At 54.3% G+C, this 19,699-nt stretch overlaps 2 protein-coding genes across 3 annotated transcripts in view; one reads left to right on the plus strand and one right to left on the minus strand.

Moving 5' to 3' along the window:
• The window catches only part of NAT10 (N-acetyltransferase 10), a 39,721-nt gene extending 31,466 nt beyond the window's left edge, over nucleotides 1-8,255 (plus strand). For both annotated transcript variants that reach the window (XM_042906979.1, XM_042906980.1), the window contains exons 22-29: nucleotides 501-597; nucleotides 676-786; nucleotides 1,683-1,855; nucleotides 2,356-2,475; nucleotides 2,837-2,935; nucleotides 3,305-3,378; nucleotides 4,283-4,366; nucleotides 6,586-8,255. In XM_042906979.1, the coding sequence (XP_042762913.1) occupies nucleotides 501-597; nucleotides 676-786; nucleotides 1,683-1,855; nucleotides 2,356-2,475; nucleotides 2,837-2,935; nucleotides 3,305-3,378; nucleotides 4,283-4,366; nucleotides 6,586-6,697 (870 nt within the window). In that variant the 3' untranslated portion in view covers nucleotides 6,698-8,255. The remainder of the gene's footprint in view (nucleotides 1-500; nucleotides 598-675; nucleotides 787-1,682; nucleotides 1,856-2,355; nucleotides 2,476-2,836; nucleotides 2,936-3,304; nucleotides 3,379-4,282; nucleotides 4,367-6,585) is intronic.
• A 3,556-nt stretch (nucleotides 8,256-11,811) lies between these two features.
• The window catches only part of ABTB2 (ankyrin repeat and BTB domain containing 2), a 174,182-nt gene continuing 166,294 nt past the window's right edge, over nucleotides 11,812-19,699 (minus strand). The window contains exons 14-17 of the mRNA XM_042907241.1: nucleotides 19,535-19,625; nucleotides 15,211-15,279; nucleotides 14,464-14,577; nucleotides 11,812-13,109 (exon numbers count right to left, since the gene is read on the minus strand). Coding sequence (XP_042763175.1) covers nucleotides 12,912-13,109; nucleotides 14,464-14,577; nucleotides 15,211-15,279; nucleotides 19,535-19,625 — 472 coding nt within the window. The 3' untranslated portion in view covers nucleotides 11,812-12,911. The remainder of the gene's footprint in view (nucleotides 13,110-14,463; nucleotides 14,578-15,210; nucleotides 15,280-19,534; nucleotides 19,626-19,699) is intronic.

A 19,699-nucleotide genomic window follows, 5' to 3' on the forward strand; every position in this document is an offset into this window, starting at 1 on the left:
GTGGGGTTTGTGGTTGTTATGTAATAAAAACGTAAAGACCTATGTTCACTATTTTAGCACCTAGAGAAACTTGCATTTGCAAGCTGGTTGCCAGTATGGGAACTCTAGGTTTGGGGCAGGGAGTTTTGTTGTAAGTTACCCAAAACCTGTTGATTGGATCATGTGGAGTTTAAGCTGTAATGACTCAGAGTTCAGAATCTGACCTGATGGCGTGCGAGTGGCTCACTTCCATGGGTCTGGAGCAGACCTTGTGCTCGGATGATCTGAACCGCTCTGCTCCACTCCTGCGGCACCTGCTAGGAAGTCACAGAACCGAGGGGCCTCTGAAAGCTGTTATGCAGGAATTGAGGCTGTGTGGACATGCAGGCAGTGCGTGGGGGGCTCTCCTAGCTGAGAGGAAGGAGACGCCTCTGGAAGCGCTGTGTCTTCCTGCCCTTCAACAATGACAGCTTCTTCAGAAAAGGGTGTTCTTGGTACCAAGTAGGCATTTGTGTTTCCAGAATGACCTGACTGGAGAACACTCGTGCATCATGCTGAAGACACTGACTGATGAGGATGAGGCTGACCAGGGAGCCTGGCTCCCGGCCTTTTGGAAAGGTAAATTAGAGTAGAAGGGAGACAGGTGACAGGCAGGCGGCCCCCAGACCTCTGACTCTGTGCAGTTGTCCTCCACAGACTTCCGAAGGCGGTTCTTAGCCCTGCTGTCCTACCAGTTCGGCACCTTTTCGCCTCCCCTGGCTCTGAACATCATTCAGAACAGGAACATCGGGAAGCCAGCACAGCCAGGTGAGCCTCGAGGACTGGCGCAGAGGGCTGGTAGTGGCTTGGTTTTGTGGAGGCAGGAGGTGGGCGTGGTGGTCCAGGAAGGCTGGCTTAAGAATTGAGGGATGGGCCCCCCGCCTGCATCTCCCGCTGACCCCCCTTCCCGCCCTTGTCCTAGTTGGCCCTGCTCTGCCTTAGGGGCACCTACGCCCACAATACTTTCCATCTTTGTAATAAGACTTTGGGTGTCAAATAAGTTCATATAGCTAGTTAATTGTGGAACTTGATTTAAATTCTGTGAGCTAGGGTAACCAGCTCAATTCTAAGGCTCAGTGTCCTCATTCATGAAATTTGTAATAAGAATATGTACTCCTTCTCCTGTGGCTGACACATGGGAAATGCTTTGGACATGTAAATTCTGTTGGAATATTTAAAATATTAAAAAGTGTAATGGGTCATTAGTATTAATAGCTGTAGGTTTTTTCTGCTGCTGGGTATGTGTGTGCACCTTTTCTTTTTTCTTTTTTTTTTGCCAATTATATTTTAATGGAAAAATCTGTTTTCCTCAAACTGGGCAGAGCATACACACTTTCTGTGAAGCTGGGTCCTGAGGAGAAGTGGCAAAGTGGGGAAGGAGTGTTGTGCTCCTCTATCCCTGGGACGCTGGAGCCTTTCCTTGGTCTGATGGGCTGGCGTGGAACTCTGAGCAAGGGAGACATGCCAACCGTCCGCCCTCCCTGCGTGGCTTGAGGCTGCCTGCCCTTGGCAAGAGAAAGGTCAGGGCTGGCCCAGAGGAAGCCCTGTGGAGGAGCAGCTGTTAGGGCGCCACCAGGGGACCGCTGTGTGTTACTTGGGAACCCCATCAGGCCTTGCAAGGACGTCCGGCTGCTCTAACGTGTCTGGCTCTGTTGCTTGGACAGCACTGTGCCGGGCCGAACTGGAAGCCCTCTTCCTCCCCTATGACCTGAAGAGGCTGGAGATGTACTCACGGAACATGGTGGACTATCATCTCATCATGGACCTGATCCCGGCCGTCTCCCGGATGTATTTCCTAAACCAGCTGGGGGACCTGTCCCTGTCTGCGGCCCAGTCAGTAGGTTATCTGCTGCTTGTGTGCCCATTCAGTTGGATGCTCTGATGTAATTTTGTGCATTTGATTCCTTACGGTTCTGATCGGTGGGTAGTGTTCTCCCCGTTTTACAGGTGGGGGGACACTTGGGCTCTGAAGTTGACTCATGTGCCTGGCCATACAGTCAGAGGAAGAGCTGCAGGTTGAACTCACATTCTTCCCACCCCACCACATTGCCTTGATTCTAACTCTACCTTAGCAGAGGTTCAAGGGCACTGTGTAATTTAAAATGCAGCTGTGAAGCAGCTGTTTGTCAGGATAATCAGTTTGGGGATTTCAGGAGGAGGAAGCATTTCTTGGTGGTTTCAGTAACACGGTGAAAGAGAAGATGCCAGAACAGACCATACCAGTCGATATTTTGTGGCAGATAGCTTTGGTCAAAAGAAAGTGACTGGTTCTCCGTGCCCTTTTAATGGGTAAGGGCCTGTCCTAGTGGCCACTCCAGCAGATTTTCCATCCTCCAGGCTCTTCTCTTAGGCATTGGCCTCCAGCACAAGTCTGTGGATCAGCTGGAAAAGGAGATTGAGCTGCCCTCAGGCCAGTTGATGGGACTTTTCAACCGGATCATCCGCAAAGTGGTGAAGGTAATGTCATCTGAAGGCAGGGTTTTGATCTGTTTCAGATAATTCAACAAACTCACTCCCTGCCCTAAAACAAATAGATGTTAACGTTTGGCCTTATTTGTTGCAGATCTTCTCACTTACTCACTCACTGTCGCTCTCACACGAAGAAATAGGGGCCTTCAGCTCTATATGGAATGTTCCTGTGCTTTCTCCCAGGGGCGGCACCACTGTTAGGAATTTGCTATCTTCCAGTCTGTGTTTTTCTACTCTTACCATGAAGGGGTGCACTCTTGCCCATGTGAAGTGTGTGCTAAGTGACTCGGTAGCGAGTGACGGGGTCCCAGCTGCCGCTCCGCTTCATCTCTCGGCCGTTGTCTTGCAGCTGTTTAATGAAGTGCAGGAGAGGGCCATTGAGGAGCAGATGGCGGCAGTGAAGGATGTGGTTATGGAGCCCACGATGAAGACCCTCAGTGATGACCTGGTAGGACCCGCTGAAAGCGTGGGAATGTTGGAGGCGCACCCGTCGCCCTGGGGGGAGAGTCCTCCGCCCTGACGCAGCAGAGTCCCCCTGGCCTGCGTGTGCTCGCGCTCTCACTCCCCGACGTGCGATGCCCCCCGAGTGGGTGTGTGCAGGCGGTCCAGCACTGCTACTGACAGCTTGTTTGTCCTTTCAGGCTTTTGCAAACACACATTTGATATTCTTTTAGTAAGAGCTGCCTCTGATGGCGGGGGAGGGGGTGAACCGAGGAGAAGGAGCTATCTGCTCTCATAGTGATACCGTGCCCTCTTTTTCTGTCATTTGTCCTCTGCTCGGCTCTGATCTGCTCCGTCTCTGGGGCTTTGACCGCAGGATGAAGCAGCAAAGGAATTCCAGGAGAAACACAAGAAAGAAGTGGGGAAGCTGAAGAACATGGACCTCTCTCAGTAAGGCCCCCGCACCGCTCATGGGGAGTGGAGGCTCCCCCTTGGCCTTGAGGACCCTGGGGGACCTGTCTGCAGCTCCCTTCTGATCCACATCCGGGTGCCCTGGCAGCTGTCACATGGCACCATTTTAGAAGCCAAACAGCTAAAACCTCTCTAACTCACTCTGCGTATTTTGAGGATTTTCCCTCAGGTCCCCAGGGAGGGGTGCTAATTGATGAACATCCATTTTCAATGGCTGCTTTTCTCTGTTTGGCTTTTACATGTAAACTTGATTCAAGAAAGGATTCTACTGCCTACAAATAAACCAAAACCCCTTGTTCTAGAACCCTCTGTGAACTAGGACTCCTAGTCCCCCTGAGCTTCAGCTGTAATGGTGTCATCCGCTCTGTGGGTTGATGTAAATGAAGTTTCTAGAATTAGTGGCCTCTGAGCTTCGTTGACCTGTAGCCCCCTGACTGAGTCCTTTAGAGATGGTGGTTGTTGGACACATGAGATGGAGGACCCTGGAGGTCCCTGGGCAGGGTTTTGAGCTCTGCCCTCAATTCACAGTATCAAAACCCTGACTTGCTGGGGCTGCTGGCCTGAGAGAGGTGGGGCGAGGTGGGGCAGGGAGGCACGATTCCGGGGCCTGTGGGCACCATGCCTCTTGAGGTGGGAGTGAGCAAGATGCTTGTGGGGCCATAGGAGGCTCCCCCTGCTGGACAGTTAGTGAGAGTATGACTCCTGGCAGGCCCTGTGGCCCTCCTTGCTCCCATGAAGCTCCCTAGTGTGCAAGTGCCCCTTCCCTCTGCCGTTCACGCTGGTGCGGCTGGCCGGGCCTTTGTGATGGGCCATGTCTGCTGAGAATGTTGTCACTATCTTCTTTTGAGCAGGCTTTGAGATTTTCCTTTTTTTTTTTTTTTAGATACATAATCCGTGGAGATGATGAAGAATGGAATGAAGTTTTGAACAAAGCTGGGGAGAATGCCTCCATTGTCAGCCTGAAGAGGTGAGGACCCAACAGACTTCTGGCAGGAGAGGCTTTCTGGTCTCTCAGCTCCTCTAGTGACTTTCATTAGGAAATAGGAGGTCGAAGCAAAAGCTTTGAGGGACAAAATCACTACTCTTTCCTTGAGGGTAGCTCCTTTGGTATCGTGTTTCCTACAGACGAGGCAGGGCCATGGGGCTCTTGTGGGCATCAGTGTGGTGTCTTGTGCACCCTCACAACGGCGGTGCCTGCTTTATTACCAGCACTGCTCTAAAAATGAAGTGACCGAGGCTCCAGGGTGTTAAGTAACTTCCCAAGAAGCATCCAGCCAGTAAGAGGCTGAGCCGGGGTCAGGACCAGGTGTGTCCACTGCTGAGGCTGGAGTTTTACCTGCTGTATTCCCCTTGCTTGAAGCTGGTGATTCCCCAAGTCTTGGGTCTTAGAGTTCCTTTGCATCATAAAAATTGAGGGCCCCCAAAGGACTTTTGTTTATGAGGGTTATATCTATCAATATTTTCCATGTTAGAAGTAAACTGAGATGTTAAAAAATTCATCCAGAATTAACAATCATGGACTCATTATGGTTTTGTTGTTTAGAAAAATAGCCTTTGCCCACAAAAGTCTTAAGAGTGGCATTGTTGTACATTTACGTTTTGCAAACGCTGTCTGGGTTAATAGACAGCAGCTGACTCCTCTGCTTCTGTGTTCATTCTGGTGCCATCGCACACCTCGTAGCTTCTGGAAGACTGGACAGCTGTGAGAGTGAAAGTGAGGGGCAGACAGTGTGTTTGTATTGTTGTGAAAACAGTTTCCCCCTTGGGGCCCACCTGGAAGAGTTGGGGATCCCAGGAGGCCCTGCTTGAAAACCTCCCCCTCCAGCTGCTTCTCTGCAGAGGGGGGCATTTGTAGATCATGGCTTCTCGGGCTTGAACCTGTATTGGAGTTCCTGGGGAGGAGAATGAGGTTTCCCCTGCTTTCCCCTGCCCTCGGCCTCTGGAGATGAAGTTCCACAGCTGGTTTGGGGTTAGTGGGGAGGTGAGTTCTTGGTGTTGCCATAGGATAGGTTCCCTTGAGGGATAGATTTGGAAAGAAGAAGTCTTGTGACTCTAGGAACTATAGATCCCAGAAATCAGATACTGTCTCCTACAGTCTCCATAAAGTTACTGTGGCATTTTGAAGGTTCCAGCAGTGCTGCCAGCCTCAATCCCCGGATGCTCTCAGATGTGGCACGAGAGCTCACTGTCATCGTGTCCTAGTTTCTGGTTTGGCCAGGATAGCAGATGACGCACAGGGCCTGTGATGGCTCTGGCCTTGAGCATGGTGGCTTTGACTGGAACAAAAGGCTGGGGCGTGTGCTTGGTGTGGACCCCGCTGGTTCCGCGTCCCTCGGAGCTTGGCTTTTCCTGCCATTTGGCTGTGTCACTGCTGGTGAGGAGCCTCCTGCTTTCACTGGCCTCTGTGGCAGATCTGCTTGAAGTTCTCTGAATCAGTTCTACTCTTGGAGATAAAAACACTGATACCTATCATCGTATTCTTTGAGGCCTTGCTTTTCTTTTTTGAGAGGTCATTTCATTCAGGTGATGGTAGTGGTCTGTGGATGGAACTGTTTGCTCTCTCGTCATAGGGAGGTGTTTGTTCCTAGGACGAAATGCCACTGGAGAGAATCTTTAACCTGCAAAAGGGAAGGAAGGTGGTAGTCCTTTGCCGAATGACTCTGGTACTAAGCTGTCAGCGAGGCCGCCCCTGGCCAGCTGAAACGTGTAACCTGAGTTCCTACTCCTTTCGGTTTCTCTCTCATTTAGGAAAAATAAAATACTACCACGCTGGAAAGTATTACAGGGTGTTCTTGGGAGAGTCCTGCTTTGTATTAGAGACTATCCACAGGGTCAGTGGGATAATATGTCTGCTTTTGAGTGGTGGGAGGGGAGAATGAACAGCAATCCAAAGGGAATTCAGATTTCAGGTGTTAAGAGAGATTTATTTCTCCAAGGAAGAGCCTGGTCAGGGCAGGAACTGGTCGGCATGTTCCCCCCAGCACAGTGTCTGGCGTGCAGGTAGGCTTGCAGAGAACATTTCTGTCTCATTAATGTTTCAGATGGTGAAAACCTGTTTTCAGACAAAGCAAAGCAAGCCTGAAGCAAAGCAGTCTGAAAGATGTTACAGATCTGTGCATATTTCATTTTCTCTTTCTATTTGTGGGTTTTTTTTTTTTTTTTTGTTTTGTTTTTTTGTCTCTCTAGTGACAAGAAAAGGAAGCTGGAAGCCAAACAAGAACCCAAACAGAACAAAAAGTTGAAGAAAAACAGAGACATGAAGAATAAAAAAGATACGAAACTGAAGTGGAAGAAATAGGAAGGTGGGCATCCGTGGCTGACGCGTAAGGAGAGGAGTCTGACGTGCTGAGCTGTCTCTGGCTGGACCGGGTGGCGGCCTGGATGTTAAAAGCAACGAAGTCCCCATCAGACCCAGAAGCTGCTCAGGAGTTCAGTCCGTGGGCCAAGCTTGGCTTAAGGCGACATCCCTTCTGTGCTGGTCCGCTTAGAACTGGACGGTTGGACAAACCTCTGGTGCTGCTGAGGGCCTGCCTCCCCTCCCCCTGTCCAGGTCTTTTTTCCCCCCATAAGTTCACACTTTGCTCTGGGCCCAGCTGTTTTGGCCCCTTCCCACCTGTTGGAAGCCACGCTGACTCTTGTCCCTTCTCAGACATTAAATGCACAGCCTTCTGGTGATGCTCAGGAGGCCCCTAATGGAGCCCTGGGCCTCTCGTCGTGGCCTAGAGCAGCAGGAGCTCTGGTCCAACCACGTGGCCGCGGCAGGTCATTGTTCTGTGCGCTGGGCTTTGCTCTGCCGTGAAGCATTCCTCTCTTGGCTCCGCAGGCCTGCTGCCCTGTGTCCCTGGAAAGCTTGAGCTCTTCATTTAGGAAAAGACTATGACATTGAGTCCCCAGATCTGTTATTTCATCTATTTGGGAAAAAATGTGCAAGACCATTTTGCTAGCAGGGGTGAGGGAGGGATAGAGAATCTATTTTTAATAAATAACAAGCTAGAAAGACCAACCGCCTGTGGGTGCTCATTGACCCCGTGTGGGTGGGAGTGGTGCCTTGCCTTGTTTCTCCTGGTGGGGCTTGGCTGCCCGGTAATCTCCGGAAGGAGTCGGTACCGAGGCCGAGGGCGAGCAGGGGCCAGGGCTTACCGACCCAAAAGCCTTTGGGAGAGTGGCCGGCACCCACTGTGCTCACTGTGGTCCCTCTGAGGGACATGCTGTGGTTCCGGGAAGCTAGCTAGCTGTGCGTTTCCTCCAAGCTTCTGTCAGGTCATCGGGTCCCTTCTGTTGGGTACAGGAATTGTGTGGTGACTTCACGCATACTTTGGTATGCTGTTTCACGGTATCTACTTTCTGGTTCTAAACCCAGTACTGTGTATTGAAACCTTGACCCTGAGGGCCTCTGCTGGTTTCTGTAGGATTGTTCCTTATCCCTGTCACTGAGGGTGAGAAATGCTCAAGGTGGAAGTCGGCTCAGTCGTGCTCTTGTTCTGATCTGCTGTCTCCCTGTGCCCTGCGGCTCCCTGGCTGCGTCAGCCTCGAGCTTTGGTTACCGATCCTCCTCAGATTTTCATAGAACTTAAAAGGACTGGTCTTCCATGAGTCCAAAGACCCTTTCCTCAGCCCTGGTGTGTAATCCAGCTTCCTGTAAGGCGAACTTCTGGACCAAGAGGATTAAATGTACACCTCCCAGGACTCACACCCACAGCAAGGAGAGCAAATTCGGCCTGGACTGGTGACCCCTGCACCTTGCCTACATAGGTTTAGGGGTCTTTCGTCTCCTGGATCCACAGGTTCCTGTCCACAGACCCCCTGTTAGGCCAGCAGGAGAGTTCACTGAGAGGGGCAACGAGAATTTTTGATCCGCTTGTTTTTCAGGTGAGTGCCTGAGCCTATCTTCCAAAGGATTTTCTTAGGAGAGTGACTTTTTTTTTTTTATATGAAATTTATTGTCAAATTGGTTTCCATACAACACCCAGTGCTCATCCCAAAAGATGCCCTCTTCAATACCCATCACCTCCCCTCCCCTCCCTCCCAACCCCCATCCACCCTCAGTTCTCAGTTTTTAAGAGTCTCTTATGCTTTGGCTCTCTCCCACTCTAACCTCTTTTTTTTTTTTTTCCTTCCCCTCCCCCATGGGTTTCTGTTAAGTTTCTCAGAGAGTGACTTAAAGTCGGAATTCCAGTGGTCAGAGCTGGATGGTTTCTTAAAACTATTGTCTTAAGCCATGTCTTCCCATGCGTATGGGGGCCCAGATCGGCCGAGCCCTTGCATGGCACCTCCCACCCCGAAGCCTGGCTTATGCTCTGCTCCAGGATGCAGGGAGAGGTGCTCTGAGGTCACACCTCCTGGCTGCAACACTGTTCTGCCCTGAGCTCCACTGTGACCTTGGGCACGCCGCTTTCCCTCCACCTGCTGTCCGGGCCCACATCTGTGAGACGCAAGTGGTAATGACCATTCCCACCTCCTGCACCGTTGTGAGGAGCGAGTGGAGCTGAGTGTGAAGAGCGGACAGTGGCGCCTGGTGTATGGCAAGTGCTCTAGAAGTCTCTGGGTTGTGTGGCCTGCATCTGCATAACCAGGGGAGCTGCTCAGTGACACGCAAGCTTAGTAAGACTTAGTAAGACTGGCTTTGTTCTAAAACAACCTAAGCTGAAGAGCCCCACTTGGGAGGCAGGAGATGATGCACTTTGTGGTCAGACCTGTCCGTTTCTGTGGCTTGCAACAAGGTCATTCTTCTCGGAGACAGCCTTCCCCTTTGCACACAAAGAGGAAGTGAACATTGTGCCTTGGCCCTTTTATTTGCAAAGGGTATATTCTTAAACAGGTCCCTGCACTTTGAGATTGTGATCTTGGGTTCCCCTCCAAACTTGAAAAAGCACACCTCCCCCAGACCTCACCATCTGGCCCCCAGACAGTGACATCTGTAAAGCTAGGCTGTCTCAGGAAATCTCATTGGTGAAATGAATTCAGATAGGCTGGCTAGGAATGCTGTCACCAGGACGGGAATGGGGCTGAAGAAGCCTGAACAAAGAAGATTCCTAAATGGTCTCCATCCTCCTGAGCTGGGAGGGGGTTAATGCTGGCCTAGTGCTTCCACTGCTCATCTGGCCCCGGCAGTCCCCAAGGACTCCAGAGTGACCGGGAGGTGGACACAAAGGGGTTGTTGAGATGGGGGGGAGGGGAGAAAATAAGTGATCATCACCTTGGAAAAATGTAGACTCATTATCTGAGGGCCTTTAACACCAGCAGCCAGTTTGCAGGCCTGGAGGAGGGGCAGGGCTGCAATCCCTCTGGCCTGAATGGGAGGGTCAGACATCAGCCTTGGAAGGAGCGGATGCCCCTTTCTGTGAACAGGTTGGTTAAAGGGGAAATGTCCTGTGGATTTTGCAGCGGGTGGGGTGGCGGGAAAGGGAAGGCCTGAGGGTCTCCTACGGGGCTGTAGGTGGTTCAGCTGAGGAAAAAGTTTCCATGCTCTTGGTGTCTGGCTGTCATCGGGCAACGAGCAGAGAGTAAAGGAAAGGGAAGAGCAGGAGCAGGAATGCGGGGGACCCTCACGTCTGGAGGAGTTTCCTGTGGGGACGAGGCCCAGGCTCCAGATGCCGAGTGCCAGCCTCTTCTTGCCTGCAGGGTGGCTGGAGAATGCAGCCCCACTGTACGGAACTGACGCTCTCGGCCCCTTGTTTCCCAGGGACTCCCATGAAGAAGTTCACCTTCCTCTCCTCCAGCCTGCCTTTGGCTGCTGTTGGCTGAAGCAGACAGCTGGAGGAGAGAGGCCCCCGTGCTCTGGAGCGGTGGCCCCGAGGAGGCGGCCCAGCCACCAGGGGTAAGGTCACTTCTAGCCCCGATTTCTGTGATTGAAGCGCTTCCTTAGTGTGCTCTGCTACACGTAGGCTCAAAGGGGACCCATCCCTCCCTAACGTGGCCTTCTCTTTGACCTGCCCCGGAAAGAGAAAATGGCTGAGCTCCCTGGGTACTCGACGGAGGTGCATCCTACAGGGGGGAAGGAGGGGAGAGACTTGTGGGGAAGGTGGACACAGACACCTGAAGGGTAGTTACTGCAGATGGCAAGTGCCAGGCAGGGACAACCCCCGTCCTCCCTCACAAGGGCCTCTGCCCAGAATGATGGCGCCAAGGGGTGCACCTCCTCTCTGTGGCCCCCAGAGGGCGCTGTGGGCCCACGCAGTCCTCTCACCACCGGTGCCAGGGCCCCGCGCCCCCACGCCGCAAAGCTGGTCATCAGGCCTTTCGCAGACCAACCCCAACTGACCCCATGAGGTCTTCATGTTGTCCCCCAACTCCTGAGTTCTGGCCTATCAGTTATTGAACCACAGCACTTGGGTCCATGTTTCTAGTGACCTTAGAAATTTTTTTTTTCCTGCGTCAGGTACCAAACATTTTTAAAAAACCTTTATTTCTGCCTGGACTTTGTACCTAAAACAAACTACAGCTGGTCCCAGAAGACCTCTGGACCCCAGTCGCCAGCTTACTGTTCTCCCTCTATTACCAGGTGGAAAACACCCTGCCTCCACCTTGCTGGGCCACACAGACTTAGACTGTCCAAAGTTTGCAAACAACTGTTAACCCCAACAACAGCTCCCACGTGAGGGCCGTGGGGGTGGTGTGGGCTCAGGGGAGACCAGAAAAGCCCCTGCAGCCATCGTATTCCTATCTGTGGGCTCCAGTCCCTCCACACAAACACCTTTTCCGTCCTGATCAATGGCACATGTACTCAACACACGGGAATGATTTTCTCTTATCAGCTACTTCATTTGATGGAAGAGGAACACCAGAGCCCGGTGTTGGGGGACGGATGGAGACTCAGGTCCTGGGTGAGGTGAGTAGGGGGTAGCCTCAACCCGGCTGTTGGCAGGAAGCCTGAGTAACCAGAGAATTAGCTCTGGGTTCTCTTCCTGGTCCTAAACGGGCTCTTCTCCAGCTTTGAGCAACCCTCTATCAGGAGTGATGAGGCCAAGGTCATTGTTAACAAGTGTTTATTGTTAATAAAACCATGATACATTTACAATAAGTGACAACATTAATGTATAGTTACAGTATCATACAATATTACAGCAATAAAATAACGCCTATTCCTTTGTACATCCAGCTCAAGCAGCTAGTCGAAAATATTTTCCAAGATTGCAAGCCCCCAGGGGCTTTTCAAGGTAACCAAAGTAACACCTCCTTAAGTGCCCAGGGCTTTTGGTGAATAAATAGTTTCTAAGGTGCAGCCAGACAGCCTGAAGAAGGCTACACCCGGAGCAAGCTGTCCGGAATGCTCCCCCAGTGTCTGGTCCATAAATATGACAAGTGTCCAGCCCGATACTGCCCCTCCACCTAGGGAAGCCCGGGGCCTACAGCAGGCCTGGAGCAGGTAGGTGAGAAGCAGCAGGCCTTCTCCCACCCCTTCCCTCCCACCACTGCCCCACCCTTTCTACCCCCAGGACTGCAGTTCCCAGTGAGAGGTGCCCCCTCTCCAGCCCAAGTCGGAGGACTCAGCCAGGGGTACATTTAGGGGTCTGCTTCCTGAGCCCACAGAGGCAGCCTAAATCTAGGCTTGGGGTTTCAGAATGGGCCCCTAAAAACAGCAGCAGCATGGGCTGAGGCCCCCGGACTCCTCCATGCCACCCTGTGCTTAGACTGAAAGCTCTGAAGGCATCAGTTGGGGAACTGCCCTACCACTAACCGAGCAGGTTTGTGGTCCCCAAAGGAGGGCCTCTGTCGGCCTAGACACCAAAGAGAATAGGACTGAGTGACCCTCTGTGTGGGGATCTTCAGGCCCCCTGGAGGCTCACATCAAGCCTTTGAAGGCACAGCCTTGAGGAATAAGTTCAGGGATTTGGACAGCCTTTCTGACGTGATGTTGAGAAAAAAATACCAGCTTCTGCATGAAGTGGCCTGAGGCCCAGAGTATACATTCTCTACATTCATCAGGATGCCTGTACCTCCAGGAGCCCCAGCTGGGACCGTCCGAGCTTATGGAGGCGTGGGGACTGCGGGTAGTTAGCTTCTGACCGTGCCTTCCAGGCCCTATTTCAAGCGGGAAGAATCAGGATCAGCCATAGATCTCCAGGAGGGGAGCACAAGAGGGTGAGTACACGGCAACCCTCAAGGTGCAAACGGTATGGGGGTTGCAAGTGGGGGAAGGGCCACCTTTTGACCTTGTCTGCCCATAGCTAGTCAAGCAGACACAGCTCGGGGGCAGAGGGTTGAAGGTGGGGCTGCCCAGTGACAGGAGGGCTCAGAGCACATCTACCTGCGCAAGGACGGATCACCACCAGAGGGGAGGTCTGGGGAAAGAGGGGGAAACTGAGTCCCATGAGCCTGGCTCCAGGAGGGCCTCAGCCAGCGCCCCGGCCCCCTCCATGGGGCAACGACCCATCCACAGACCCTGGCTACATACTCGTTCAGACGGCCCGGAAGCACTTGCTCCCAGCCTTTCACACCCGCTGGGATGCGTAGAGACAGAGCCCTGGCCCAGAGGGGGCTGGGTGTGCCGACCTGCTGTGCGCCCAGCCCCCTCACACCCGGGAGGTGATGTAGACGGAGTGCACGCGCTCGGCCAGGGTACTCTGCAGGTCCTGCAGCGGGTCCAGGCCCTGCACTTTGCTGTTGCGGCCGTAGATGAGCTGCCGGAAGGAGTCCTGCTCAAGCAGGGCCTTCATGTGCTTGAGGAAGAAGCCTTCACAGAACAGGGCCAGTTCAGGGGCATTGTGGATCTGTGGGGGGCGGGGGGGGCGGTGAGACCCACAACCTTAGCATGACCCCGGCACAGCCCCACCCGAAACCACCCTCCACCCTCCCCCAAATATTACCCATGGGCCAAGGCCCAGCACAAGCCTTGGCCCCCCCCTGACCTGGACTCCGTCCATAAGCATCACCTCCGGGTTGGACTAATCTGGGCTCAAATCCCAGCTGTACCACCAGAAACATCACTTGTTCTTGGCCCCAGCGTTTTCTTTGCCTACTTCCCACTGCTGCCATCATTGAATGGCGGTCATCCTTGCTGGGGCAGAAGCTCCCTTACTAAGTAAGCTCCCTTACTAAGGAGACGGCATGAGGCCTGGCACCTGAGCAAATGAGCCAGTAGGTGCTCAGTAACTATTTTAACTCCAGAAATATCAAGTGTCCGCTCCGAGCCAGGCAGTGGGCACCAGGTTCTGAGGTCCAGGTCTCTACAGTGTGCCCTTAGAGCTGATGTTCTCCTTCGGGGAGACAGAAACCAGAGGACCAAGCAAAGTAATGGCAGATGGAGGTCAGTGCTGTGAGGAAGCACGGGCAGGTGATGACCGTGTGGCAGGGGCCTTATGGGAGACGGGGGGGAAATCAGCGGGCTTTGTGAGGTGCTCCGGAAGGTGCTTTCCTGGAGGTGGGGATGGTTATCACAAGAGACCCGGGGGAGGCGGGAGCTGAGAACGAGCCAGGGCACTGGGTGAAGGGAGAGGTGGGTGGGGTGCTAGGGGCTTGGTGAAGCATGATATTTAGTCTGCAAGCAGAGGAAGCTTTGGGGGAGGGGAGGTGTTAAGTAGAGGAGTGACATGGTCCTAACGCTTTTCCAAAAGCCTGTGGACTACGGGGTGAAAGCCAAAAAGGGAGAGGCTGGGCCAGTGCCATGGTCCAGAGAGGGGGCGGGAGAGGCCCAGCGGACAGACTGTCGATGTGTTCACAAGAGCGGACCTAAATGAGGGAAACTAAAAAAGATTTACATATATATAAAGTATATAAAATTCTCATGTTTTGAGTCTAGGCACCTGAGCAGAGGGCCATGCTGTTGCTAAGGAAGGGGAAGATTCAGGAGGACAGGTTGGGGAAGAATCAGGTCAGAACCTGGGGAAGTGATGGGGCTCAGAGAAGCTCAGCCTTTTGCCCCAGGCGTCCCCAGCCTGGTGGGGCACAGCTAGAATGGGAACTGGGATCCACTTGGCTGGAAAGCTCTTCCCCGAGCTACATGCTGCTGAGCAGCGATGACCCCAGACTCCAGAGAGCATTCCTGCCCCCCTCCAGTCCTCACACTGCCCCGCAAGTACTGCCCAGCTGCCTCTGTTTCTTAGCCAGGCCCCAGCGGGTCCTCACCTTGGCGTACTTGTACGTGTTCACGGCGCTCTCCACGCTGAGGGTCTGGGAGCACAGGATCTCGCAGTGCCTCTGCAGGGCATCCAGCTGGAACAAACTGGCGGCTGACAGCAGCTGTGGGGGGGCGCAGAGGGAGGCAAAAGGCGGCCTTGGATGGGGGCAGCCAGGCCTGTGGCCCAGGCATCACGGAACAGAAAGCTGCTTTGTGCAGTGGGCCCTGTGTTCTAATCCTCGGGGCCCTGCCTGCCTCAGCAGGTCAAGTCTGAGGACGGATTTATTTCTGTTCTAGAGCACCTCGGTATTTGCTGGGACACCTTGGAAGGCACAGGATGGGTGACAGACACTGGTTGGGATTCCTGACCTCACAGAAGATCTTCAATCATAAGCTGCATGCTTTGTCTACACCACCTTCTACCCAGGCGCCTGGCCGGCAGGGGCTCTGTTTTCTAAGTGCGAGGAGGTGAGTGGGAGGCCCTGCTGCCTGCCTTTGATCCTCCTGGGCCCATTATCCCTACAGGGGAGCCTTTCCAGCCCCCACCCCCACCCCAGGCATGGCCCAGGAGGCGGTAGGCACCCAGTTCCCTGTCACAGGAAGAGAAAGGACCAGCAGGGAATCAGAAGGTCCTCGAAGAGGCCACCTCCCCTCCTTGGCTCTCCAATGCCGTGTCTCTGAGCGCGGGGTTGAGAGCCAGCAGCCGGGCATTGGGCACACCGGCTCCCACGCCCTTCCCAGCACCGGGACCTCACCTCCAGGATGTCGGAGGCCGGGATGTCCATGGCTTCTGTTCCTCCGTAGTACAAATACTGCATCATCATCTGCAGCGGGAAGAGGCCCCGCATGAACACCAAATGGCCCCGCGGCACCCACGTCCTCTGGCTTCACCAGAGTGCCGCTCTCCGCCCTGGGCCTGGCTGCGCCCTCTACCCTCTCCATGTGGATGCGTGCACATCCCCACTCACTGAAGCGGATATTTTGTGCAGTCTCTACAGGTCAGCCCCGAGACTCTCCCTCTTGATTTCCTGTATATACGACAAGCTTCCCTCTATGGGATGGTTTCACCCTGAACCTCATGACAGCCCCGTGAGCCCAGAAGGGAAGGTGCTATTCACAGATGGGGAAACTGAGGCCCCAGGAGGGAAGGCAGCATGGCTCAAGTCACTCGGGTCTTCTGACTCCCACACCAGACTCTCAGCAGCACAATGCTCATTTCTCTTCTTACCTAAATCCTAAATAGGGGCCTACCCTCAGAAGCTGCTTCCAACTTTCCCGGCTGTGCTAGAACTCCAGCGTGGAGGTGAGAGCCAGACCCTGTCTGCCCCCTGGATTTGTTCCCTTGGACAGCAAGCTCAGAGGTGGGTCGGGTCTGGTCCAGAGGTCACCTCGTTGCCTGGCCCAGACCTGGGACTTGTGGGAACAGAGGGCCTGGGATATCAAATGAGGTGGCCTAGGACTGGGGAACTACATTTAATTTCACTGCGGTCTGTCACAAACTCTGCCATCACGCTGGAGCCTGGGAGGTTCCCAGTTGGAAAAAGAAAAATGATTCTCCCCGGTTGGCTGCAGAAACAGCCCCAGCAAGGAGCTGGCAAGTGTGTAAGTAAACACGGCTCCGGCCGGCACAGTCGGGCTCTGTTAGGAGCCGGCCCCCGGGCTGGAAGAGGCACCAGAGGGTCTAGGAAGCAGCCCAACCCCGGGGGAGAAGAGTGGGGAGATGGCCAGTCTGTCCAGGCCTGAGGTCAGTCCCCGGAGACTGTCCCTCCCCACAGAGCGGGGGGGGGCGGGGGAGGCTCCCTCGGTCTAGCAGCCCCTGCTGGAGCACAGATGGAGGTGTCTGTCCCTCCAGGAGGTGTGCACCTCAGGTGCCATCCCCTGTGCTGGGCACGGAGTGGCTGTTTGGGACGCCGGCAGGACTGCCTTGGATGATCCAGCGCTGGGAGTGGAGCGGGGTGGGGGGGGGGGGGGGCGCGGGTAGGATCTCCTAGGCTTGTTTGCTAAGGGGTGGCCTCAGGACAGCCCCTCAGCAAGAAGGGGCCTGGGGGTGTGGGCCGTGAGATGGGCTGGAATCCTGCAGCTCTCCTTCCCAGGCCCCTCGGCTTGGGAGCTGGTTCGACAAGGCCCAGCCACCTGTGGCCTGTGGATCTCCCTGAAGTCCCTTAAATGGATATTAGTCTGTGGAAGCCAGAGCTGAACCGCTCCCTGGGAACCTTGCTGCGGGAGGCAGGTGGCCAGCAGGCAGAGATGGGTTGATTGTACGCAGCCTGGCAGCCCGAGGGTCCAGACAGGCTGCTCTGGGAAAGGCCCCAGGCAGCGTCAGCTGCAGAGGGGGTGGCAGGGTCTCCTTCCGTCCTGGACAGGACCCCAGGAACCTGACTCCAGGAGGCTGCAGATACTGACGGGACAGGACTGGGGTCAGAAGCCAGGTAAGACCAGCAGGGCTGTTCCTCAAAGGCCCGGGTGGGGTCGTCGGCAGTGACCTTGGCAAGATCTAGGCTGGCCCTAACACTATAGCCGCTGACCACATCTAGCTTTTAAGTATTTGGAATAAGACTGGTCTGAATTGAGATGTCAAAAACACACTGCATTTCAAATGCTTATGTTTTACATTCTTGGTATGAAAATACAGTTGCTAATTTTTATATTGATCACATGTAATATTTTGGCTACCATGGGTTTAATATATTATTAAAATTAATTTCACTCCATCTCCTTCTGCTTTTTTATATGGCTACTAGGAAATGTTAAATTACATATGTGTCTTGCATTATCTTTCTCTTGGATGGCATAGCTCAGATCTCCTTGGGCCTGTTTCCTCCTCTAAAAAACAAACCTAATGAACCCCTTCCCCCGCCTGCCCTCATTCCCTCCCAGTGCTGTGAAAGCCAGGGAGATACTGTGGGGCTGCCCTGAAACTTTCAGCTTTGTTAGGAAACCCCGGTCCCGGATCGAAGCCCGGAAAGCAGAGGTCAGCATCTGGATGCTCCATCTGAGATGGCACTCCCCCACGTGGCAGAATTCTATAGCCAGAGAGCCCACATTTCCCAGGCCTGCGTGTGCCACGGATGTTAGACCTGATGTCCCTATTTACCCTCCCAACAGCCCCGAGAGATCGTCAAGGGCTGCTAAGGCTGCTCTGACACGGATGTCCTCCCAGGGAGCGAGAACCCCTCCGGGCTGGGCAGCCACATGGCAGTGGGCACCGTGTCCACACACGTGCCCTCCCCCTACTCTGGCCCCGGCCCTGCTGCCTCTCCTGCATTGCCCTCCCATGTCTGGTCCTGACCCCACCTCATGCCTGGACTTTGGGCTTCTTAGCCAAAGCAGTGTCTAGAGCTGCCCCTTCTCCATGTGACTTTGGAGCAAGGGATGGAAAAGAGGGAAGGAGAGACCCTCCCCTCCCCAATTCTGCTGCCTGTGCCAGACCCTGGGCCTCACCTCCACCTTATTGGTCACCAGGTCCTGTCCACCTCCCCTCACTGCACAGCCACCAGCTGCTCACCGTCATCACACAGCTGGATTTCTCAACAGCCTCCTAACCGGTCCCCTGGAGTAGTCATGACCCCTCTGGTCCCTTCCTCACCCTCCGAGTGAGCTTTGTAAATGCGAACTTGACCATTCCACACCCATAACCTAAGGTTTGAATCCTGGCTCTATCACTTCCCAGCTGTGTGACCTTGGGTAAGTTACTCAACTTCTCTGTGCCTCTGACTCTTCATCTATCAAGAGGTGATAATACACCTACACCTCCTAGGATGGTGCTGTGCTATGAAGCTTAACTGATGAACACAGTCAAAGCACTTGGAGCCACGCCTGGCTAAGTGACAGTGATGGTGCTATAGGTTAAAGGTCAACCCCTTAATGCGATGGCACCCTGTGGCAGCTTCAGACTCGTTTCTGGATGTTCTTCTGAACCACTAACCAGACTGGATCAGAGGACATTTCTTGAACACACTGTGGTCTCTGCTTCTGTGTGCACAGTTCCCCCCGCCTGGGGCTCCCGATGGCTGGCTAGCTGCCCCAGTCCCTGACGGCCTCTGCAGATTTGGGTTAGATGCCCCTTTTCTGTGCTCCCAGTGCTCCCCATGCATACAGATCACTCTCTGATCGCTCTCTTGTAGTCCTGTCTCCTGGTGGAGGGGGCCCGGTCCTGTTTAGTGCCATCCCCACAGTGCCCACAGATGACGAAATGCCAAGTAAGTGGGTGAAGACAGCAGGAGGAGGAACGAGGCCATTTTAGATGGTGGCTCCCTGTGCTTCTGTGAGACTCTGACCTCTCCCGCTAGGTCACAGAGCTCTCCTGTGCAAGGCCAGGCCCCGGACCCACATACGAGCTGTCCCTGGCCTCGGTCTCAGCCCCTGGGGGGTCATCCGGGCAGCCCGGAGCCCCCCCACACAGCCTGGAGACCTGTAGTCACCACTTTCCCAAAAGGAGCTCTCTGCCGGGGCTCCTCCCTCCAGACTCTCTGGCCCCGACTGGCAGCCAGCCCGTGGAGTTTCCATCACACTACCTCTGATGTTCTCCAAAGTTAGGGACTGAAAGACCCGACCTGGGTCCTCCACAACCAGGACAGGCTCACCCGGCTTTTTCTGCCTGGCCTTCCTGGTTGGGGGTCTGAGGCTGGGAGGGGAGGAGCAGCCCACACCATGCTTCCCAGAGTGAGCACAACCCCCGCGTCCCGCCTGCAGGAGGCAGGGGGCTGACGCCACAGGGGGGTCTGTGCTGTGCTGCGGGGAGCTCGCCCTGAGGCACAAGGGCTCATGCACGTGTGCCAGGCCTTACGTGTCTGTCAGTCTGCCCATGTAGTCGTTTGGTGGTCAGAGCTCAGGACTCATGAGTAAGGCTCTGAAGCCACAAGCCCACACAGGAATGGCTACCTCTGCCTGGGAAAGGCCCAGACACTCCCACCTGACCACTGATGTAGCGAACGCAGAAGGCACCGGGGATGGAGTGGAAGATGGCGGCCAATCCCAGCTGCCTCCCAGCCCAGACGGACAAAGCCAAGAGGCCCTGGGGGTGGGGGGAGCTCCCCCCACCCCACCCCTGAGAAGCACAAGGCACAGAGAACCACACACCTGAAAAATGTGGTACTTCATGTCGCTGATCTCAATGGTTTTGCTGCCGTTGCCATCCTGTTCTGATTTATTGGTCATCAGTGTCTTGAACCTGGAGCGAAAGGGGAGAAACAAGGCGGGTCTTGAGCATGACTTTTACTCCATCATCCTGCAGCAATGGCGCCA

This window comes from Panthera leo, chromosome D1 (assembly GCF_018350215.1).
Source record: "Panthera leo isolate Ple1 chromosome D1, P.leo_Ple1_pat1.1, whole genome shotgun sequence".
Classification (NCBI taxonomy): domain Eukaryota; kingdom Metazoa; phylum Chordata; class Mammalia; order Carnivora; family Felidae; genus Panthera; species Panthera leo.